Below are 24,716 nucleotides of genomic sequence, written 5' to 3' on the forward strand. Positions count from 1 at the left end.
CAGCTGTTTCTGGGTCACTGCAGGCTCCCCATGAGGTGGACACACAGGAAGCGGGAAACCGACCCTTACTGTCGTGACTATGTGATGGGGCGGGAAGGAGGGCTGTCTGCCTCTTGGGTGTCTGCTGGTCGTGTCCCGGAGAACCGCCCCCGCCCTAGGGGCAGCCACACTGACAGCTGACAATGCAGAGGTCGGACCAAGGCTGACCCTCTGGCCTTGAGTCCCCGCAGGCTGGGGCTGAGCTGGACTCGCCCTTGGAGAGCACACACACACACTCGGCCCACTTTCCTCCGTGACCCAGGCACACAGCTCCCGGCCGCAGGCTCTGCTTCGGCACAGGACAGGGGGTGGGCTGCGCAGAGAAGTGGGTTCAGGAACTCGGTAGCCAAAATGAATAAAAATGTCCACTGCACTTGCTATTTACCTGTGGATAAACCTGAGGACTCGTTTGTTGACATTTGAAAAAGGAAACACTCTTTCTGCATTTGGAATTCGTTCTGCATTTGGATTCTCAGCATAGCAGGAGTCACAGACGGATGAATGATCAATTTTGCTGGGACTCAGACACTCGTGTCTGGAAGAGGCCAGGCAGGGACTCTGGGGACTCTCCTTACCAAGCTTTGCCCCAAACTCTGCTTCAGGCTGAGGAACCGAGTGTCAGTTCCATCCAGCATGACTTCTGACCTTTGCCCCCGTCCCTGGGAGCTCCCAGGGGACAGAGGGGGAAGCAGAAGGGAACTGTAATTGCTATCTTCACTAAAAAGCCTTTGATTTACTCCCTGGGCTGAAGCGGTGAAGCTTTGACACCCGGACGACCAAGCCCGGGATGAAGGGGACACTCTTGAGGCCTCCTGGACATGGCCTGGACGTGGCGGAAGGACCATCTGAGGCAGCCAGCGATGAGCCTTCGCACCTTCACGGTGGAAGCAGCTGGGGGCTCTTGTGAATGTTTGCCTGATGCACCGAGCAGCCTCCCCCCACCCCCAAGATGACTGTGAAGGGGCTGCATCTCCGGAATTAGCGGGGTGGAGCCGGAGCTGAGGACGAAAGCGCATGGTTGGGAATGAGGCTACGTTCCGGCTCCGGGATGTAGTGACCTCTGTCCACCTTGGCTGTAATGCCTGGTTTTCATCTCCTTTCCCACAAGCATCCAAACTGCACGCTATCTCTTTGAAGGAATACGTCGGGCACCTCGTGCAGGGATTTAGTGCTGCCCTCGCCCTGCCAGCCACTAAGCTTCTCCACATAAATCCAAAGACTCAAGTCTCAGAACTGCCGGCTCCTTAGCGAGGACTACTTTGCATTTCAAAGAGAAAAGTCCTCTGGACACTGAAATCTCACTGAAAACAAGGGCTGCTTTGCGGACAGCCTGCCCCCGATGAGGTCCTGCCGCTGACCCACCCAGCAGGGGACCCGGCTGCCCGCCCCGCTCCGGGCGCCGAGGACCCGAGAAGCTCTTTGCACTGATCTCAGCCCATCTGGGCACTTGGCTGAGTTGCTTTTCTTAGTGGGTGGAGGCTGTTTTCACAGAGATTTTGGCATCAGAAAGACCCACATTCACCCCTCAGCTCTGAGCAAGGCAGCTTCTGCATTTGAACCCCAATCCCTCATCTTTCAACAGAATCATACCTGCAGTGAAGGATTGTGATGAGAATTCAATAAGTATGTAAAGGGGAAAGTGCTTACTTTTGGTAATAACTGGTCATAATGACGACAGTTATTCAAGTCAGGAAGGCTTTTCCATGCTTCCCACCATTACTGGGATTTCAGCCGCTCACTGAGAGGGAGTGTCAAAGTGGTCACCCTCTCCAGGTTCTTCAATAAATAATATTTATTGAGACTTGTTATGAGCAAGTCATTGTGCTCTATCCACATACGTGCCACAATCTCTGGTCCCAAGGAGCTGATGCGCTAGTTGGTGGAACCGAACACAAAGCAATTTAAAAAGAAATTAAACGGTGTCAACAACAGTAAGAGTGGTCACCAGGTTGAACATAATTAGCAGCTGGACAGCAGTGCTTTCAATTGAAGCAAGAGGGCCGCAGAGTTGGGTGACCTGGCAAAGCCGGTGCCCGGGGGACTGAATAACCAGGGGGAGGTAAGGGCACCTGGCAGGGATGTGAGGATGGTGTAAAGTCAGAGGCCAAGATCATCCTGGGCAAGGGTCCATCAACAGGAAGGGTCAGGAGGTGAGACCACAGCATTTCTGCAGACAGAAAAGGGAAATGCAAGCCATCCTGCCTCAAGGAGAGATGTCAGAAACCCTGATTTATAAATGCTTGTAGTTTCAGATCAGGAGAACTATTTCAAGAGGCAACCACTGGGAGAAGTGCACAGAGGTTTGGAGAAAACGTCACGGACACTGTAAAGGAACTAGACCTGACATTCACTGCCCTTCTCTCCTGTGTTGTGTACCTGCTGCGGGACCCTGGGACAGGGGTGTGCTGCATTGCTCCTGGACACCCCGCAGCTCAGGGGAGACGCCCACAGAACGGCTGTGCCCAGGCTGCAGGTTGGACCCAGAAATGACTGTAGGGAACAGCCCATGATGCTCAGGTGTGGTCCCCAGAGCTGGGGGAGGGACACTTCCCCAGGGAAATGTGAAAGTCCTTGGAAGCAAGAGAGAACTTCGAGGGGGGGAGGGCTTCTGTGTCTGGCAGCTTCGCGGGGGTACTGCAGGCAGCACAGAGCAGACAGGCTGAGGCAGGGGCAGGAGACATCCCATCTGAGGCAGACGCCACCCACCCTGTCCCCTGGGAGTGACACATGTGGACGTAGTCAGGGAGGAGCTCCGCAGAGCGGGGGCAGGGCTCTGAGCTCGTGCCCGTCAGGACGGGTGTGGGGACCAGGGGCAGCCAGAGGTGCGGTTGCAGCCCGGGAGCCCCAGGGGCCAGGTGGGCAGAAACCCAACCCCAGTGTTGGGTTATTAGCGCCGTCAGCACCAACCCCAGAGCTGAACTGTTGCAGCCAGAACCTCATTCTTCCTCTTCCCATCTGCGGTGAGGCACTGGGAAAGGACCAACCCACCTATAAAACGTGTATGATAATCGCACTACTTCCCTGGTGGTCATGAGGCTCAATGAGCAGCTAATACACAAAGCACTCAGGACAGTGCCCGGGACAGGCTGTGCAGCCAATTCCTGCTTCTGCCTCGCAGACTGGGACGTTAATTGTTGACACCTCGAGCCACAATTTAAGAGGTTTGATTTCCCTGAGGCCATCGTGCTGTAAGACCAGTCCACGCAGGTATGCAGCTTCTGAGCTGAGCCAAACTTTTCTGTCAACCCAGCTCAGGTGCCAGACACACAAGAAGACACCTGCAGATAATTCCAGAGCTCAGTCTTCCAGATACTGCAGAGGAGAAAAAAGTCATCTTTGATACGCCCTTTCTGAACTCCAGACCACAGAATCTATGAGCATAATAAATTAGTTTTGTACACACAAAAACACACTAAATATTCATCTCCACTCTTTTGCTTGGTTTCTGATGGAAAATCTGATGTTAATCTTATCACCGTTCTCTGTAGGTATGGTGTATTTTCTCTGCACCTTTCAAGATTTTGTCTTTGGTGTTCCACAGTTTGAATATGATGTGCTCGAGTGTTGATTTTCTGGCATTTATGCACTTGGTATCCCCTCAGCTTCTTTGATTTGTGGTTTGCTTTCTGTCATTAACTTTGGAAAATTCTCAACTATTATTAAATCTTTTCCTTGTTCCTTTCTCTCTTCTCCTGGTGTTCCCATATGTAGATATCACACCTTTTGTAACTGTCCCACAACCCCTGGATATTGTTCTTTTTTTTCATTTTTTTTCTCTTTGCATTCCTGTTTGGGACATTTCTATTGACCCATACTGAAGCTTTCTCGAGGTCCAGTCTACTGAAAGACTCCTGAAAGGCATTTTTCATGACTGTCTCGGGGGTTTTGATTCTTAGCGTTTCCGCATCTCTGCTTCCACTCCCATCGCTTCTCGCACACTGTTCACCCTTAGCATGTTAATCACCCTTGTTTTAAAGTCCTGGCTGGATAACTCCAGCACCTCTGCCATGTCCAAGTCCACTGCTATTTTACAGGAGCCAGTTATGTGGTGGTCAGGCCGGGAGATGCGAAGTGTTCTGAAGACCTGGGATTAGGTCCATCTTTCAATGCGCCTGGGGCCTTGGGCTGTGACCTTCACAAGGGACAGGAGAGCTAGAGGGGGCTGGGGCCGAGTCATTCTTCCCCACGTCAGACACGGCTCTGGGGAAGCGTCTCCCTTGGCGAGGAGGCGTCTGTGGTGGAGCTAGCTGTGGGCTTATGACCAAAGGTGAGGGAACTTTCCTCTGATATTCACGATGGGAACTTGGAGCTCCTGGAAATCTAACTGGTGAAGTGCAGTGGCCCCTGGGGTCTTTATCTCAAGCCAGCCCACTCTCAGCAGTTCATCAGGTTACCACTTAAGGGCCCAACTCATCCAGCTCCAGAAGCTTCTGCTTCTCGGAAGCTGTGATTCTCTGAATCGCCCATCTGTCTCTCCAGTTTTCGGAGCAGTGGTTTGCCCTCTGACCCTCAGTCCTCTACGAGACCTAAGAAATATCAATGATTTGTTTGTTCACCTTTTATCTTGCTATGTGGGAAGGAGAGACAATCGCCAAGCTCTTTACATGTCAGAGCAGAAACCAGAGTCTCCAGTACAACCACTTTGGAAAACTGCATGGGAGTTTTTTAAAAAGCTAAAAATATTCTAACCATATGGTCCAACCATTACACTCCTAGGTATTTATTTACCCAAGAAAACTGAAAGTATATGTGAATACAAAGACTTACCATAAATGTTCATACCAGCTTTATTTGTAACAGCCAGAAACTGGATGAATAAAGAATGTGACACATTCATACGTGAAATACTACTCAGCAATAAAAAGAATAAATTATTGATACAGGCAATAACACAAAATAATCTCAAAACAATTTTTCTGAATGAAAGGCAAAAACAAGTAAATAAGTACAGACCATGTAACTGCATTTATATAAAATTCTGGGCAATGCAAACCAATCTTCCTTCCCTTCCCTTTCCTTTCCTTTTCTTTTTCCTTTCCTTTCCTTTCCTTTCCTCCCTTCCTATTTATTTATGGCTGCATTAGGCCTTCATTGCTGCACACGGGCTTTCTCTCTAGCTGCGGCGAGCGGGGTCTACTCTTCTTTGCGGTGCACGGGCTTCTCATTGCGGTGACTTCTCTTTGCTGCAGAGCATGGGCTCTAGGCGCGCGGGCTTCAGTGGTCGTGGCACGTGGGCTCAGTAGTTGTGGCGCATGGGCTTAGTTGCTCCGCGGCATGTGGGATCTTTTCCTGGACCAGGGCTCAAACCAGTGTTCCCTGCATTGGCAGGCGGACTCTTAACCACTGTGCCACCAGGGAAGTCCCGCAAACCAATCTTTAGTGACAGGAAGAAGACCAGTGGCTACAGGGATGGGGGTATGGAGGCACAGGAGGCAGGGAATGCACAGGTATGAATAAACCTTTTTGGGTTCTAACTGCACTACGTTGATTGTGGTGGTGATTTCGTGGGAGAATATGTCAAAATATGTTCAGTGTATTTTATACAGAACACAATAAAATCTTTTCTAAAAAAAGGAAAATCAGGTTCATATAATACCAGAGACGGATTAGTTATAGAATATATACAATTAATTTTATCACTGAAAAACAAAATTAAAAGTTCACCAGTAGGGGGCTTCCCTGGTGGCGCAGTGGTTGAGAGTCCGCCTGCCAATGCAGGGGGACACGGGTTTGTGTCCCGGTCCGGGAGGATCCCACATGCCACGGAGCAGCTGGGCCCGTGAGCCATGGCCACTGAGCCTGCGCGTCCGGAGCCTGTGCTCCGCAGCGGGAGAGGCCGCAACAGTGAGGGGCCCGCGTACCGCAAAAAAAAAAAAAAAAAAGTTAACCGGTAGGACATTTTTATTTATTGAGAATCAATTCAGAGCTAGAAGATATTAGTAATGCATATACATTATATTTATAAACTGATTGTATTTCAGCAAATATACCAGAACTTATCCACCTAGCCAAATAAATGCTTCTTTCCCCAAAACACAGACTGTGAGAATAAAAATTCTTATTCTGACACGTGGCACCTGCTCAACACAATTTTTGGACTGTCTCCTAGATTTGAAATTACCTTCAGTCCCCATTTTATGAGAACATAAGAAAACTTTTATTGTTTTACGATCACACCTGGTAAATGAAATCCTTATTACATTTCCCACTTTAAAGCCAGGATTTCCAAAATGTATTTGACAACAACCCAATTTTGACAGCATAACACTCTGCCTTTTGACAATTTCCTTGGTGACGGTTGTTTTTCAAGAACATTATCTTGGAATAAAATTGGCTTTGCGTTTCCTCCCATGGAAGGTACACACTGACTTAAAATCAGACATTTTAGAATAAAACTACATGTTTGTAAGCGAAAAAAGAAAATAGGGTTATGCAATAAGCTTAAGACTGACATAGTCAAAAATATTACTCCAAATTTCCCCATTTTACCAGCATTCACTTGATCCATCTCTGGAATAACACACACTTTCTCTTTAGAATTGTTTACATTACTCTTTTGATTATATGATATTAGATACACTAAAGGAATATTTGTAGAGATACTGAAGTTATAAAGTGTGAAAACTGGAACACACACTTGTGTGTCCACTGTCCAGATCAGGAACTGGACATTGCCAACTCTGGGTCCTTCCTGATCCCACCCTTTCCTCCTACCCCACCCCCTCTCCTGGCCCCGAGACGACCATTTGGAACACTGGGTTTTCATCACATGAAATACTTAGCCATGATCACACGCGTGTGGCTGGGCTGACTCGTGCCTCACAAGGTTTCATACATATCAACAGTTGCACGTAGCTGCATGTGGGTCACTCATCTTCTGTTACATAATATTTTGCTGTGTAGACGTCCCATGATTTGCTTGCCAGTCCCTGTTGATGTGTGTTGGGTTGTCCCGTGTTTGCTGCTACGACCTTGCATATGTCCCCTGGTGCACAAGTGCAAAAGGTTCTCCAGGACGGCAGCTCTCAAACTGCACAGGAGCTTAAACAAACGAAAGCCTGTGTAAAATGCAGCTTCTTAAATCCTAACCCAAGAGATTCTGAGTCAGTGGCTCTGGGGTTGGACCCAGGAATCTTCATTTCAATAGACAGGCAAGGACTCCCGACATGACACTTTAATAAACTGTGTCCCTAACTACACACCGAGTGACTGCACATGTCCAGACCTACAAGAGAGTGCTTCTGATTTGCCATATCCTTTCATATCCAAACCAACAATATTTATGTTTTCTCTCTTGTGACGTACCTATTCACGTCTGCCACCCAGTTCCCCCATTCTCTCCGTTCTGTTGTGCGCTGTCTGGGATGCTAACCCTTTGTGAATTATATGTTGCAACCACTCTGTGGCCTACTGTTTCAGCCTTATAAGGAGTCCTTTAATACACAGATCTTTTCATTTTTCGTGTAGTTGAATGTATCAATCTTTTCTGGTATTGTTAATGCATTTTTAGGTAGCTGTTTAATAAACACAAAGTCATAAAAATGTTCGTTTTTTTTAAATGTTAGTGTTTTGCCTTTAACATATAATGCTGGAATTGATTTTCTTTTGGTGTGAGGTAGGGATCCAAATTCCTTACCTTCTTCCACATGAATAACCAGTAGTACTAAAACCATTAATTAAATAGCCACTTTCTCCTCACTGATCTGTGATTATATGAGCTGAAACATTTCAGGTTTTCATATATGCATGAATCGATTTTGATTTCTTTCTGCTCTACTGGTCAATCCCCCATCCTTGTGTGAACCCCTCCGTGTATTTACTGTAGCCCTGCCAGGCTTGAGGTAATCTTTTTTTTTTTCCTTCTCCTTTCTCACCTCCTCTTTTCTCTTCTTGAGCATCTTAACTCTGGCCTTTGTTCTAATACATTTAGGAACCAGATTGTCCAATTCCTCAAAAAACCCTGGGGTGATTTGGATTGGAATTACATTGAATCTACTTGCCAGTATGAGGAGAACTGACATTTTTACAATATTGACTCTTCCTATCAATGAACATGATGGTCTGTCACTGTATTTGTCTTTTTTAATGTCTATGTTAAAGCTTTAAAATATTCCCATGGATGATTTCAAGCCTCTTTTTATTTTTGTCACATTTTTCCCAATAAGTACCTTATGTTTTTGTCGCTAGCATAAAATGGGAACTTTTCAGATATTGGGTGATATATTTTAATGGTTCTGAAATTTTTAAAACTACAAAAAGAAATATGCTAAAAAGTCACTTTTGCCCAGTTCTTATTTACATTTCCCAGCCCCTTACAGTAACTTTTAATCATTTCTTTTTTACCTTTCTAAAGTGTTTTTTTTTCTTTGTGGTTACCCTTGAAATGTCTCTATAAATATTTAATAACTTAAAGACTTAATCTTGCAAATCCCCAGCCAAACAAAAATGGACATTTAAACCACAAGCTCCAGTCAGGCGTAATTTGGCCCAGATGTCCGCCGGCGCACTGGCCCATTTTGAACCATTCCTTCATGACTCTTTCTTCTTACGGTTCCTCCTTGAGAAGTTCCCTTAGGGAAGGAGTACTGGTGAAATCTGCTTTTGTTTATTCCCCAAGCCATCATTGCACACACATTCCTCAAGGAAGTCTTGCCGAGCACAGAATTATAGTTATTTTCCCTTCACACTCTGAAGCACTTGGCATTATTTTCACGAAGACGAACTACTGGAGAGAGACGGACTTTCTCAGTTCTAGTTCCAAAATTTCCCAGGAGGGATCCTGACGGCCCCGTTTGGGTTAGTGGAGCATAAAACGACGGCTCGCTTGGCACCCAGGTGGGAGGACACAGTTGTGGGGCGGTGGTGACAAGGGGCCCAGCAGTAGGGAGTAAAATACCTCAGTCTCTAAACTGTGGCTGAAATTTCCCAACACATTCCCACACCACTGCGGGGGGGGGGGGCGGGGGGAGGATTCTTGTCACACACTTTAGCGTCCTTTAGGTACCGCGGGATGCCTGTGTGCTCGCAATGACGGGAGCCCGTGAATTGTCCTGACTGTGGGATAAAGAGCCCTGCCCTCCCCACCCTGCTGCCCCAGCTCACCCCTCAGCACAAATCCCGTGGAACCGGACCCCCGCCCCATCATGCCAAAGTGCCTGGTGCATGTGGAGTAAACCCGCTCTTCCCAAGGCCTGTTCAAGCACCTCCATCAGGGGCGCCCTCCCCCACTTGTTCTCGCCCCCGCTTTCATTTGCTGACACTTTAGTCAAACTTCAGGCTCCAGTTTGAATGTCATCTCTCTGGAAACGCCTCCTGGACCAAACTGACTGCAGCAGCCCCTTGTGACTCTGCCCCAGCCCACACGGCACACAGCCCTCAGGGTGCCAAAGGGCTGCTCAATCTACTTGCATTTTCACCAAAAGCTGCTTAAAGATCGTTTTAATAAATTTGATTTTAAACTCACAGCATTTTTATGATTTCTTTTTCAGCCTCTTCCCATGATATGGACTACATATCGTATGCTGCATAAAAAACAGAGGTGCTCCCGATTTTTGGAATAACTTCCTTGACTTCTAACTTATTAAGGGAAAACAGAAAACCTATAGATGAGGGAGACACGTCTTAATGGCATTTTGATGAAATCAAAGCAAGTCTTGCCTTCTTAGTTCTTTACACTAATATGCAAACTTTTAAATGTAACTGAAGATATAATTATGAAATCTAGACAATACTCACATGTTTTTGAAGAGTAAGATGAGGGAGTAATCGTGGAGAATTTCTGCCCTCTGGGAACTGAATGTGCCCCTGAGGCCCATGCAAGGTGGGTGGCGAGGCCTCCTGGTTCGAGGCAGGGCTGGGGCAGGCAAGAAACGCCAGGCAGAGCCCTGCCACCTGCCGGGGCTCCCAGGACAGGTACGGCTCCATCCACATGGGTGAGAACAGAACGGTGAACAGGCGGCTGCAGCCAATCCTAACTTGCATTCTCCCATGGAAAACAGGCCTATGTTCTCTTACTGCAATTTTTTTTCAACTTTCAAACAAGCTTAACTGTAGTAAGAACAGGACAAGCATCTTATGAAACTCTGAGGAACTTTGGCAAATGCCTGTATTTTGTCAAACTGTTAACTCCCTTCAGAAATTTTGGGGTGGTGATGCAGGAATGGAGAAGTGTAATGTGGATCATTAAATTATAGCATAACAGATAGAAAATATAACATAATTGAGCTTTTAAGTCTAAAATTAAAATTTTTTAAGTGGGCAATACTATAATTAATTTGTTTACCTTCTATATCATTGTGATGTTCAATAGCCATTAACAATGCTTTACCAAAGCAAAAACATGAAAAAAAGGCAAAATAAAAAAAAGAGAAACTCCTAATAACAACACTTTTACAACAGTAGTTACAGAACATGGATTTTTAATGAATTTCATACTGCATTGAAGACACTGAACACTTAAAAACAATTACATCAACACAATGAAAACAACTGCTTCTACACAACACTAATAAATGCACACCTTCTCCCCAAAAGAAACTTTTCACAGATTTAAGCAACAGATGACTTACATAGGATTCTTCAGATTCCAAAATAGGTACAGATTTTGGCTCTGCATAAGCTGATGTGCAGTGGTTGAGAAAGGGCGCCCCTTCATCCAACAACATACCTCTCGTGAAATTCTCCATCAACACAGTTTTCAGTAACCACCCATCTCTTTGTTATTAAATGAAATTCTGACATGTCGGCACATGGACAAAACCAATTCCACTTCCAAACACTATTTCAGATATGATCAAGGCAGCTGGTCATACAACTTCATTTCAGGCACACACATGCACAAACCTGCGGACACTCACACGTGCACACACACACACTCACTACCCCCATCTCCTTCACGATGCCTGAAGACATCCCTCTCAGCCATGGCAGCGGGTCCTGCTCCTGAGAAGGGCCGAGCCCTGGGCAGGAACGGGGAGGGGGCAAGGGAGACACGGCTGCAAGCGGAGCCTCGTCTGCACAGGCCACGTGGCCGCATACACATGTGTTTACACGCTTCCAATTTTTTAATCCAGCAGAGATCTGGTTCTTTAATCTGGCTTAGCGACCTGCAGACATTTCCCTACGTTTCCAAAAGTAATTCTAAGACACTCAGACGTGAGACTGAAGCAGAAGAGGAGCTGGCATGTGCGGACAGCCCTGCTGTGGAGACCCCAGAAGGGCAGGCGGCAGCCTGCGCCATCCTGACCCTGGCGTTGGGGAATGTCAGACTCTAATAACCAGCTCTTGAGCTGCTGTTGTTATAAAGCTGCCCTAAAACTCTTGCTGTCTGTCCCTCGCTCTGGTTCTCCCCGGCCCCACCCTCCTGCCCAGCCAGGAGTCATCTCAGAACCAGACCCGACGACCCAGGGCAAAAGGCCTGAGATGGTCTACCGCAGGCCCTGAGGCAAAGGGAGCCATGGGCGAGGCACCATCTCTAGGGACGCTCTGCCCGCGACACCACAAAACGGAAGCGGTGACCAGGACTGGGCCATCACGATCATTTCCAATGTCACCCTCCAGTGCCTGTCCCAGCGCTGGCCTCCAAGGGTTACATATGTGAGGGGGGGCACTGAGATGTCTCGTTATCAGACTGTAACTCAACAAGAAACATGGCTCACGAACACCAGGTAGAAAGTCCCAAGAAGGCGAGACTGACAGACTCCCTGGCAGAGGGGGCACCAAGAGCCACCCGCCCCCTGGGAGCTGGCAGCTAGTGAGGAAGGAGCCTTTCCTCTTCAGGTACGTGGGCTGCGCTGGCCTCTCCTGCCTTCTGAACGAACTCATGTTCCAGCTCTAGATCAAAAAGTGCATGAACCAGGTAACAGTGACACCCCAAGTTTTCCAAATACTTTGCTTTTGAGGTAGTACTCATTTATTTGCATTATTAGCTCTCAAATACCACCCAGAAAGTGAACCCACTTGGAAACATGCAAACCCAAGGTGTAGAAAATAAATAAGGTTTGTTTTCAGGCAGCAGGGCCTTCTAGAAAGGTCAAGTCACATTCAATGGATAAGTCATTTGAAACTTCTAAAAACTGTTTATAACCATAGCTATAAACTAAAGTGCTTTAAATTTTGCTTAATACCTGGAATCAGTGATTAGAATCATTATATTTTAGAATTTGGTAGCATGAGACTTCAGGAGATTGAAATGATTTTCTATAAAAAGAGCAGAAACTCTTTCTTTTCAAAATAAGCTATCCAAATGTTGCAGATTCAACATTCTATGCTTTTTTTAACTTCTAAAATCCAAGTTGATTTTACAGAACTGTAACAGAACACAGACGTGAAGCTGAGTTAACACACGCTGGAACCCCACGCAGACCTGAGCATGAGGTCCCTGCTCGCTCCTGCCAGGATAAGGCAGAAGCGGATCATCGTTCCAGAAACGTGGAGACCACTGACACCTCCCAGTGAGAACAGGGTTCATGTTTCACTTGCGCAGACACCACGCCCTCCTGTCACCCCAACACACCCAGGGACTCAACACCAACAGCCGCGGGAGGGGCTCCACCTCTACGGCCCATGATGCCAACACACACAACACAGAAATAAACAACAGGGGCACACTCTGGACGCTTCATGCAGGCTGGGTACAGCTTGGAGAGAGCACACATCTCCTGCTCAGCATCCACCACCCACAGCAACGGCTCCCCAGCGGCCAGGCGAGCCAGCAGTCGCAGTCCCTGGCTGCCGAGGAGCCTCAGAGCGGTGCCCTCACTTCTCCTGCAGCAGTGCCGGGATGTTGATGTTCCAGCCGATGGCCTGCCGGTCAAAGCCGCAGGTGAACAGATTGCACACGGGATGGTCCTCACTCCAGGCCGAGCCGCACACCATCCTCCTGTGGCCCTGAGACCAAGCACACAGCACAGTCAGAGCAGGGCTCCCCAAGCAGGACCAGATGAACCACACACGCCCAAACGACCCAACGGAAATGAGAGCCATGAACACAATTAGTCCAAGTGACACCTCCTGTGTTGCTGGTGGAGAAGCCTCCACGAAAAGAGGGGTCGGAACACGGATGAACTCATTGAGGCTCACCAGCGCCTCAGGATTCTTTCTTCAAGAAAAGGAGTCAGGGCTTCCCTGGTGGCGCAGTGGTTAAGAATCTGCCTGCCAATGCAGGGGACACGGGTTCAAGCCCTGGTCCAGAAAGACCCCACATGCCGCGGAGCAACTAAGCCCGTGCGCCACAACCACTGAGCCTGCGCTCTGAAGCCCACGATCCACAACTCCTGAGCCCACGTGCCACAACTACTGCGCACCTAGAGCCTGAGCTCCGCGACAAGAGAAGCCACTGCAATGAGAAGTTCGTGCACTGCAACGAAGAGTGGCCCCCGCTCGCCGCAACTAGAGAAGGCCACGTGCAGCAACAAAGACCCAATGCAGCCAAAAATAAAGAGATAGATAAATAAATTTATTTTTTAAAACAAGCAGTCAGATCACAGTCAACAGGAAGAATACATAAATGGTCACTTTGGAAATTTTTAATGAATAAATGAGGCTGGGTGACGTGGGAAACAGTAAATAAAATTCACTCAAAGACCCCAAATACCACTTTAACAAATAATCGGCTCAGGTAATAAAGGAGCTAGAAATATACCTTTGGTGCCAAATAAAACAAGGATAAAATAGATGGCCTTTCAAGTAGATTCCCGCCACCTTCAGGGATTCAGTTAAATATCAGAATGTTGGAAAAAATATTGCAGATTACTTGGAAAGTTTATAGCAGATACATACACTAACATGTTACTATAATATTATACAACAGGTACAAGAGGTAGGATTCAGAAAAGCTGACAGAAATTCTATAAGTAAAAGAAACTCTCAGGACTTCCCTGGTGGCACGGTGGTTAAGAATCTGCCTGCCAATCCAAGGGACACAGGTTCAAGCCCTGGTCCGGGAAGATCTTACATGCCATGGAGCAACTAAGCCTGTAAGCCACAACTACTGAGCCTGCGCTCTACAGCCCGCAAGCCACAACTACTGAGCCCCCGTGCTGCAACTACTGAATCCCATGCTCCACAACAAGAGAAACCACTGCAATGAGAAGCCCGTGCACCGCAACGAAGAGTAGCCCTCGCTCGCCACAACTAGAGAAAGCCCGTGCGCAGCAACCAAGACCCAATGCAGCCAAGAAAAAAAAGAAAGCAAAATAAATAAATCTATTTCACCTACCACTTTAGGAGGAAATTAATTCAAGCACAACAGAATTCTACAATTCCTACAAGGCTGAATGTTTACAGACAATTAAAAATGAAACTGTCTCCATGGAATTAGTACCACGAAGAACTGCTTGGAACTCCCTTTCTTGAGGGAGAAGATTCTCAAAGCCATGAAGGGACCTGGGCTCCTGGGTCAGAACGCAGACCTCACATGCTGTACAGCTGTTCTATTTAACACTCAGGCCCACCTAAGAGAGAGAACCCTATCCAGTTAAGGTGCTGCGTCGGTGATACCCAGCAGTTCGCAAATGTGAAGTTGCCTGGACAAGCAATTCATGGCTTTGTTGGGGTGGTGAAGCTTTCCTGAGTTATCCTAATTTCGTGAGTAGTTTGTCTATGAAGTGCACTCAAAGAAAACAAAGCTCCACAACTAACTTGGGACGGTACACGTAAGAGCTGCAAAAGGGAAGACACGGCTTTGTCTGAAGGACAGAGGACCTCTGGGAAGCTGGTGCCACTTACAGCAAAGATGTCTTCCCCGTCTACCAATCTACCTGCCAGCCTGCCTCCAAAACTGCCCTGGGCCCGCGGCTCAGCAACTGCTGCGAGGTTTTTCCCAGGACAAGGCGGAGGAGCAGCGGAGGAGACTGGGGGTGCAGACACACTCACTGACTGCAGAGTCAGGCACAGACCCTGTTGGAAACAACAAGGGACTGGCTGACCCACCACACAGCTTCCACTGCGAATGTAGAAAAGGCTGAAGGAAGCCAGGGAGAGACTGGTGTGTGTGGGCTCCATGGAGCAGAGCCTGTAGGTGCTGCCCAAAAGCAGGGGCTTCGTCCACTATAGCTCCACCTGCTGCCCCCTGGCGCTGAGACTGGGCCCTGAACTTGGATTTGCCCAGGTTCCCAGATGCCCCCCCACCCATATGCTGACTCAGCAGGTCTGAGCTGGTGCTGCGGAGCCCCAGGCTCCCCAGCGAGTCCGGCTCCTGCACTGCACCGTCCGAGATGAACCAGGAGCAACCCCTGCCTCACGAGAAAGTGCATCTAAATGGAGACATGACCGCCACGGAAAGGTGCCCCCAGGACCCACGACCACTGCCCCCACAGGACAACGACACACGCCTGCCCGGCGGTGAGTTCAGCTGCTGTGCCCAGGGAGTTCTGAAACGCAGCGGGGAGACCAGGAACTGAAAGCCTGATTATCTCAGTTTAAACTTAAAAGCTGCTGCTCAGCTCAGGTGTCAGGCAACGTTTCCAGCTTTAAATGTTATGCACTCCAAATACAGACTAAGTACTTCCAATGGAAACCCAGCAACCAAAGACTTAGTAAGAAAATGGGTGTAAAAATCATGAATATTTTTCTATTGACTATCTGTTGAAATTATGTTATTTCGGATGCATTTGTTTAAATAAAATACACTGTTAGAATTAATTTCTCTCTTTTTGTGAAGGGCTATTGGAGCACTGGACACGCCCAGACTGGCTGGGAGTTCCCATCCATCAGTGATGCTGGGCCCAGGACCCCAGGCTCCCTGTGAACAGACTCGGCCCCAGCACGTACCTGCCGACTGCTGCGTGGGAGCCTCGCCAGCCGCACGCCCGACATGTCAAACAGCCTCACCTGGCGGTTGTCGTGGGGGAGGGCAATGATTTTTTGGCCAACGCACACATTGATCCTTCAAAGAGATAAAATCAGGTTACATACAAAACAATGACAGCACAAGTTTCTGAGTTTATAGATTATGATGCAGTAAGGGATTTCATACTATTCACACTTCAAGGCAAATCACACCAGCAAACCACAGGTATTATCTGCCTAGGGCGTCAGGAAACAGGCCAAGTTACTTACCTGTAACTTACACGTATGTACTACTCAGTAACCTTTGGCCATAAATGGCTCATTCTTATTCTTACAAAGCTCAATACACCAACATGATTTTACACCTAAGTTTCAGTATTTATAGAATACTGGATATGCATTAGAGAATCAATAAAAAATACTTTCCCCGGAGTCTAAACCACTTTTCCCAGGGCTCTACCAAGTAAACACAAATTTACATGAAGCAGACACAAGCCACAAGGCCCCCTTCAAGCCACACTAAGGGTTCACATGAGGAGGACCACTGTCACCTGTTGATGGCAGAGTCCGTGCGGATGGTCGCGATGGGGGACCTCATGTTCTTCAAGTCCCAGACCTTCACGGTGCGGTCGTCGCTGCCGGAGACCACGTTATCTCCTACGGTGAACACGGCAGAGGTCACGGTGCTGCAAGTGAAGGACACAGGGTCAGAACCTTGTCAGGAAGTTCCCGTCCACACTGCGTAACAGACACATGCTCTTGCTGCCAGAGGCCCTGGCAGGTGGGTGGAGATGTGGACGCTGCGAGTCGTGTACCCCGCTCACTGGCCCTCCCGCCTAAACCTCCACTGGGCATGCAACCGAGCACAGCTGACCTCTCCGACTCAACCTCAACTTCTCCAGGCAACGGAGCAAGGAAAGGCTCCCAGAAGAGATGGACTAGATGAGACAGAACCTGCCAAAATCTCTATACAGCAGACGATTAAAAAAAAAATCCATCCCAACTGCAACTTTCAATCAATTTAATCAGAACACGGGAAAAAATTTCATTCCAACAAGAACAAAAACCAGTTTAAAAAAAGATATGAACAGACTCTTCTCCAAGAAAGGTTTACAAATGGCCAATAGGCCCATGAAAATTTGCTCAACATCATTAATCATCAGGGAAATGCAAATCAACCCACAATAAGCTATCACCTCACACCTGTTAGAATGGCTGTCATCAAAAAGACAAGAGATAAGTGTTGGGGAGGATGTGGAGAAAAGGGAACCCTTGCGCACTATTGGCGGGAATGTAATTGGTAAAGCCACTACGGAAAACAGTGCGGAAGTTCCTCAAACAATTAAATACAGAACTACGATGTGATCCAGCAATTTCACTCCTGGGTATTTATCTGAAAAAAACAGAAACACTAATTCAAAAAGACACATGCACCCCAATGTTCATAGCAGCATAATTTACAATAGCCAGGACACGGAAGCAAACTAAGTGTCCATCGACAGATGAATGGATAAAGAGAATGTGGTGTATATACACACACACACACACACACACACACACAATGGAATGTTACTCAGTCATGAAAAGGAATGAAATCCTGCCACTTCTGACAACGTGGATGGATGGAGGGCACTATGTTAAAATCAAAGGCCACGTGCGCCACAGGGAGAAAGGCAGAAGTGAGGGTAAATCCGAATAGCAACCTGATGACCCACCCGAACTCCCTATCTGAAGAACAAGGACACCGTAAGGGCTTGAGCAGAAACGAGGTGTTGCTGCCCCTTAGGTCCGAGGCACAGCACTGTCTGAGCAGCTCGGCCATTGGCCAGGCTCTGGGGGCAGATGCCTCTGCTGCCTGTGATTTCTCTGTGGACTCGAGGCCTCAGGAGGTTTGGCCAAGTTAAATTTCAGTTAACATTCTGCTAAATTAGTGGGAAAAAGTCCCCACAAAAGCTCGTCTAACTCTATGTTAATGAAATGCTGAAAGACGTCAGGTTTTCAATAAATCACGACCCTGACAGGTATCGTAGGGCATCAAAGGAGAAGCTGGTGAGGCCATCCTTCTATAGGCCCCTCCGACGCAGGTCCCTCAGGGGCGGGTGGGAAGGCTCGGCTCCGCCAAGCTCGCACTGCCTCATTTATCTTACTGCCGAGAGCAGCTGAGTGTGTGCCTCCAGCTGATGGCGCGGCACCTACTCACCACACACACTGCACAGCCTGGAACGTTCTGCTCCCTCCATGGGCCTCAATCAACAGAGCGTCCAGAGAGCTCGTGCTCCTCTTTAGAACTGACAGTTGTCCCCCCACCACACAGAGACATGGTTGCTTTGTGTAACACTCTGCTGAAATTTTCCAGCAAAGTAAGGAAATACATGATGTGGAAAATGCCAGCCTGGGAGACACAGAGGCAGCGAGCGACTCCTCTGGCTCCACGTTGGGCAACGTCCGCAGGGCTCCTATCTCTAATTCTTAGGACGTAGCTTCCGACGGAGCAAAGTGACACTTTCCCACCTGAAGTACAAGCCAGAGGAGCAAGTGCTCCAGAAACAGGGACCCAGGCTGAACCTTTGTGGCTCTTCCACCTTTGGGGAGACCCCAGGAGGCATCGGGTGGCTCTCGCCTGCTTAGGATCGCGGCAGGGCACGTGAAGTGCAGTCCCACAGACGTGACATGACACACGGACCAGAAGGCCTTTCCACACCCGCACACAGGAGACCTGTTGTAACTGGTGCTGCTTGCAGGGGCTCGGGCCACCGCCTTCCTTCCTGACCACTGGCTTCCAAGCTGTGTCTTCCAAGCTAAACGTCCCACAGAGTAACAAGTCTTCGGCAACACCCAGGATCTCAGAGAGCACTGCCCTTCCGATCAGGAGTGCTCTTCAGAAGTTAGAGACTCAGGTCTCCTGTGTTTCAAGATCTCTGATGCCTGAATGAGAAACAGAAAACTCATCTCCAAATGAAACACACTTCTGGAGAATCCTTGAGGGCCGGCTCCCAAAAAAGCAGACCCTGAGATAAAAAACATTCAAAGGAAAAGTCAGTTTTGCATCACACATAATTTTTCAGGACTTAAAGTCCAACTGCTCCTGGAAGAAAGCAGGTAGCGCACATAGAGTGCAGGGCCTCGGTCTCACTTGTTATTTTCTCTCCAGCCGCCCTCTCCAGGGTCAGTCGAAGAGTTTCCCAACTCACCTCGCGATGGGCCTGAACCACAGAACTGCTTCCTCGACAGACTGCACACCTCTCGCGTGCCTGGTCCTGCTTCCCACAAGAAAACACGCAACAGAGGGGGCGCGTGACAACGTCCCCATAGCCCACGCTGGCGGAGGACACAGGTGCGCTGCAGGGCCGGGCTCTGTCCTAACACCAACACTCCCACCAACGGCACCCATGCCAGAGCTCTGGGGACATGCCCGCCATGGCCACAGAGAGGGGCTCCAAGGGGTGAGTCAAAACAGCACTGCTCTTACTAGGCTAAATTCTCCTCAGCATTTTATTAACCGAATTAATAAGAACCTTCTCCACAGATTATTCAAAGATGACAGGTCCACACAACCTGATTTAAAATGATTACAGAGAAGTTAAAATCAGTAAGGTTGATATAATAACTTCACACTTGCAGTATCAAGGGTCACGACTCTGATTTCCTTTCTGTGAAACCTGGTCGTGATTTCATTCTTACCAAACAATGTAACAGTCAACCATAAGTCAGATTTGAGTGCTGCAATTATATCAATAATTTAAAGAAATCTGAGAGGAACGTATTCCACTTAGATGAGGGGGTGGGGAGTGATCTCCTTCAAGTTTTTTAACGCTCCATCCCCTGATTTTCTGAGTCCAAGAGTTTATCTGCTTACATGCTCATCAATTAATAGTCACTGTCCCAGTATCAATGTGACATGATTCTGTGCATAAAAATTGGGAAGTAAAGAATTTCAAAGGTTTATTTTTTAAATCTTCCAAAAGGAAAACATCTGTTCATAAGTTTTGAAAGTAATATGATATAAACAAGCCCTATTCATAAGATAAAAGTCAGAAATATATTAGGAACTACAAGATTTTTACTCTCAAATACGTTAGTAGATTGGCCCTAAATTGCAAAGTTGGAGCCAGAGGGCCCAGCCTGGGTCTGTGGGGATGGTCCGGGGCTGGAAAGGCACCTCTCCTTCGCTGGTAAAACAAGGAGTCCACCCGAAGCGTCTCTCCCACCAGAGCGTGGGGTGACTCCCCTAACGCTGGACAACAGGTGCCAGAGGGTCCTGACAGCCCGAGGTCGTGTGCAAATGTGCCTCAGAACCATGTGGAGTTCCCAACAGAAGTGACACAGGCTGCACGGAATATGACGTGTGTGCAGAAACATATACATGCACGTGTAAACGTGTCTGTCCAGAAGTGTTACAGGCTGCACAGACCGTGATGTGTGTGCAGATACATGCGCGTGTGTGTGTGTGTAACGTAAGCCAAGACTAACCTCCCACCGTCACTACCACCTCCCAAAGCCAGGCTCTGCCCGGCAGCTGCCCCCTCCCCACGCTGCTCACTGCTCGCCGTCGCTCAGGGGGTCCTGCCAACACCTGTGTCAGGTCCAGACGTGCCTCGGGTAGGTCTCAGTGAGGCTGTAACGACGCAGTCAGGAAGGTGTCCATCTGTGTGAATAACCTGACGATGCTGCTCTGGGTCACCTCAACGAAAAGTGAAGCAATCAGCTCACAACAAAGAGGCATTTAAATGCACTAATTTCCTTAAGTCCTTATTTTTATTAGTTACTAATCAGCCCTTCTTCAATGAGGAATTTAAAAAGGATAAATGGAGAAATATTAAATCTCCTCTTACTTTTCAAAACTATCTCTTGAATTTCAAACAACTTTTAAATGTATCACCAGGGATCAGTAACTAAATTACTGTATATCCACTACCTACCTCTAAAGCCAAGGTGAGCGAGCAAGAAGGAGATGGCTCCTCAGCCGCTGACAGAGACACTCCCAAGATCTTTCCACACAGTGCCCACGTGTGCGAGGTGCACACGCCCACCCGGCAGCTGCCGCGCACCACCACTCATGCCCTCTGCCCATTTCCATGACAAGACAAACATCCACTGATTCATAACCACTGCAGTCAGATCACATTTCTGAGACCATGGCTGCCACTCCAGTCTCTAAGAATTTGAGCAGTCTTTGGGCAAACAGAGCTGAGAAAATCGGAAACGGGGCAATTTATGGGGAGTTCACGCTGTCAGCCTTGGTTTGATGGTAACCTCAGATATCAACCATCTATTGCCAGAAATTACATAAGTCTCTACACTTCCCCAAATGAAACTGTTTTCAATCTACCCAAGCGAACAGAAGACAGAAGCAGACTCCCAGGCATGTGGAGAAGGGGCTGTAAACTGGGGGGAGTTCAGGTTCGAGTTCTGAGGCCCCTGTGGTGCCCCAGGCCTCTCCTTCCTCCAGCAGTCATTGCTACCCCTGTTCCTCCTCCTCATCACAGACGAGGGCTGAAGACCAAGACCAGGAATGACAGACTCTCAGCCCAGCGCAGAGGTCTGCCAACCACCCCTACCTGCCGCCCGCCTCCAGCACAGGCCTGCACACACGCTGTGTCGCTGACCAAGCACAGAATTCAACAGTTAAATCGAACCACCACCCAGTTAAAAGTATCACACTGTCAAAACACTTTTTCTCTTTAAAACTTAGCATAGGGCTTCCCTGGTGGCACAGTGGTTGAGAATCTGCCTGCCAATGCACGGGACACGGGTTCGAGCCCTGGTCTGGGAAGATCCCACATGCCGCGGAGCAACTAGGCCCATGAGCCACAACTACTGAGCCTGTGCATCTGGAGCTTATGCTCCGCACTGAGAGGCTGCAACAGTGAGAGGCCCGCGCACCGCGATGAAGAGCGGCCCCCGCTCGCCGCAACTGGGGAAAGCCGTCACACAGAAACGAAGACCCAACACAGCCAAAAATAAATAAATTAATTTAAAAAAAAAAACTAGCATAAAGAAAACTGTCAACAGCACGACACAAAATTCAAAGCTACTTTCACCTTCGTAAGCATAAGATCTAGAATTTAGATCTCTGGGTATCTGGCAAGAGAAGCATATGAAAATGTCATAACTTTAAAGCAATCATTATAATCTCTAAACTTTTTTAAACCAAGTTTTTGTTAGATGCCATGTCTTATTTTCTTTAGACAAGAAAGTACCTAAGTTCACATTTGGGGGATGAAGTTAAAATCATATGAAAAGAATTAAGGCAAAAAAGAAAGAAACAAAAAACTTTGCATTCTCAGATATTTTACCCACGTTGAGCTTATTTCAGATATTTTCAATGCCAGAGCTTATTCGCACGTGTAAATACTGTCAGCTGGGTACAGACTGGAGTCATCGGCCACCCACAGGGGAAGCTTAATGACCAGTGACTGCCTCAACTGTCAGTCCCTTTTTATAGCAATTGAAACAAAACAAAATGAATCTAAAAAACGGGGGGCGGGGGGGGGGTGGTGGTGACGACTCTACCAAGCTCCACAGGAGGCAGCGGTGCTGGGAGGAGAGGGATCAGGAGCCTCCCTTTAGAGCAGCAGTCCCCAGCCTTTTTGGCACCAGGGACCAGTTACATGGAAGACAATTTTTCCACGGGGCGGGGAGGGGGGCGGGTTTGTTCAGGCAGTAATGGGAGCAATGGTTCAGGCGGTAATGGGAGCGACGGGGAGCAGCAGATGAAGCTTTGCTTGCCCGCCGCTCGCCTCCTGCTGTGCGGCCCGGTTCCTAACAGGCCGTGGACCCATACCGGTCTGCGGCCCAGGGGTTGGGGACCCCTGCTTTAGAGGACAGTCTACACGGGCATCTCTCAAGAGCAGCAGTGGTTTTAACCTAAGTATAGGTTTTGTTATAGTAGAGCCACTTTCAGGAACGTCTCTGTATCCACAGCCCACAAGGTCAAAGTCCAGCCCCACCGACTGAGCGCAAGGTACACAGAGGAGCCGAGGCACTGTCCCCACCAGGCTGTCTTGAAGTGGCTCACTCCCTGAGTTACACTGTCAGGTGGAAAACACATGAATACATAAGGATTTAGCTCATTTCAGATAAAAAGCACTGGATTTCAATTCCAGCTGATGACAGAAATACATAAGACAGAAACTGCCAAGAGTTGAAATTCCTATGACATTCCAAATTTTTCCAATTAAATATTTCTATTATTTCCAAGAATAGCACACATTACAATTCCCACTATTAGGAAAAGTTTGTCATATAAGGTTTCTAAAATTACTTTTCATGCAAATTGGTACACCTTGGGCCACTAACGCCAGTCTAATAATACAGCCCCCCAATTCCACTAAGTAAATCCTGTTATGTTAAAATTCCTAATATAATGAAGAAATTTCATAATACAGAGTGAAAATAAACACAACATACCATAAAAGAAAAGGGTTCATTTTTTGTCTTTTCTAAAAATTTATGAGGAAAACCTTAAAACAGACCTTCCATCTGGGAGCCCTCTCTACCCACCAAAAATAATGCAGCACAAATCTCAAGGGGACCCATTTGACTACAGATTTTTATCTTTCAGTGAAACCCTACTTTCTCAAAAAGGCATAGGGGACTTCCCTGGTGGTCCAGTGGTTAAGACTCCATGCTCCCAAAGCAGGGGGCCCAGGTTCGATCCCTGGTCAGGGAATTAGATCCCACATGCCACAACTAAAGATCCCACACCCAGTAACGAAGACCTGGTAAAAGAAAATGAAAAGGGAAAAATAAACTCTCCCCCAGCTCCCAGAGAAACTGGACTGCAGAACTAAGCCAGTCATGTTGAAGCCTATACCACTACATCTTGCCTTAAGAAAACGCAACACAGAAAATTCAAATTACCCATATAGGTAACTGAATTATTCACATTATGAAAGATGTGAGAGTCTAACATACTTTACTAAAGAATTTGTGCTGAGTTCCTATAAATGAAAATATGCCCTAAGATAGGCTTTTCCAAAGTGTGTTCCACATCATAGTAATCTGAAATATGTGGTCACGTAATTTTAAGAAATACAGCCTCTGTTTAAGTGACGATCCACTGAAAACATTCCACGTGGACATTTTAGGGCGACACAAGGAAAGAACAGCAACGCTCCAGAGAACAGCACTTCTGAGTGTTGCTTTTAATGTTCAGAAAAGAATCGGGTTAAAAGGATCAAGAAAACCATCCCAGAAAACTCAGTCACCTCCCAGCCCAGGAGCAAGCTCTGCAGGCATTGAAGTGAGCTCCCGAGAGGACATCTCAACTGTCTCTGGCTGGAAGTGCAGGCAGGACAGCCAACGCTGGGGCCAGTGGACGGATGGGGACAAGCACGGGGGGTCATGGGCATCCCTACAGATGTGAAGGGAGGCAGGACACCCGGAGTTGCTTGGAGATGTGACTGATCAAAGTGAACAGCGCTCCCTCTACTCTGGTTTTGATAACGGACGCCTTTTCGTGGGTCCACACTTACATCCCCGTGCAAAGGGAGTACATTCCGCGGATACCACGTGTCATATGGCTCGACCCCAGAAGACCCGTGCCAGACACAAAAAGGCAGCAGTCAAGTCAGGGACTAGGAAGAGTCCTTCACTGAAAGCCTGTAAAATGTCTCACTTCCTGCTTTTCCAAACTGCAGTCATTCCCAGAGGCTTACAGCTGATGTAACGTGGGATGGTGGTTCCAAAAGGGAGAGAACAGCCTGCAGCCCCATCTGCTGACCACGCGGCCTGTAGCCTCTGCAAGGCCTGTGGGCCCCAGTGCAGCCACAACCATAAAGTCAACAGGAAACAAAAAAGCCAGCCTCTCACCCAGCCCACCAATTCACGAAGGCTTGAAAAAAGGTGAAGATTCCCCTTCTCTGACACTTACTGCAGGAAATTAG

At 47.9% G+C, this 24,716-nt stretch overlaps 1 protein-coding gene and 1 non-coding gene across 5 annotated transcripts in view; one reads left to right on the top strand and one right to left on the bottom strand.

Moving 5' to 3' along the window:
- Positions 1–10,440: 10,440 nt before the first annotated feature.
- The window catches only part of WDR37 (WD repeat domain 37), a 56,154-nt gene continuing 41,878 nt past the window's right edge, over positions 10,441–24,716 (bottom strand). For all 4 annotated transcript variants that reach the window (XM_060156373.1, XM_060156384.1, XM_060156365.1 and 1 more), the window contains 3 exons: positions 16,380–16,514; positions 15,811–15,925; positions 10,441–12,927 (listed from right to left, as the gene is read on the bottom strand). In XM_060156373.1, coding sequence (XP_060012356.1) covers positions 12,796–12,927; positions 15,811–15,925; positions 16,380–16,514 — 382 coding nt within the window. In that variant the 3' untranslated portion in view covers positions 10,441–12,795. The remainder of the gene's footprint in view (positions 12,928–15,810; positions 15,926–16,379; positions 16,515–24,716) is intronic.
- TRNAW-CCA (transfer RNA tryptophan (anticodon CCA)) lies at positions 23,428–23,500 on the top strand. The gene has a single exon. It is a non-coding gene; the product is annotated as a tRNA-Trp (tRNA).

Source organism: Lagenorhynchus albirostris, chromosome 1 (assembly GCF_949774975.1).
Source record: "Lagenorhynchus albirostris chromosome 1, mLagAlb1.1, whole genome shotgun sequence".
Classification (NCBI taxonomy): Eukaryota; Metazoa; Chordata; class Mammalia; order Artiodactyla; family Delphinidae; genus Lagenorhynchus; species Lagenorhynchus albirostris.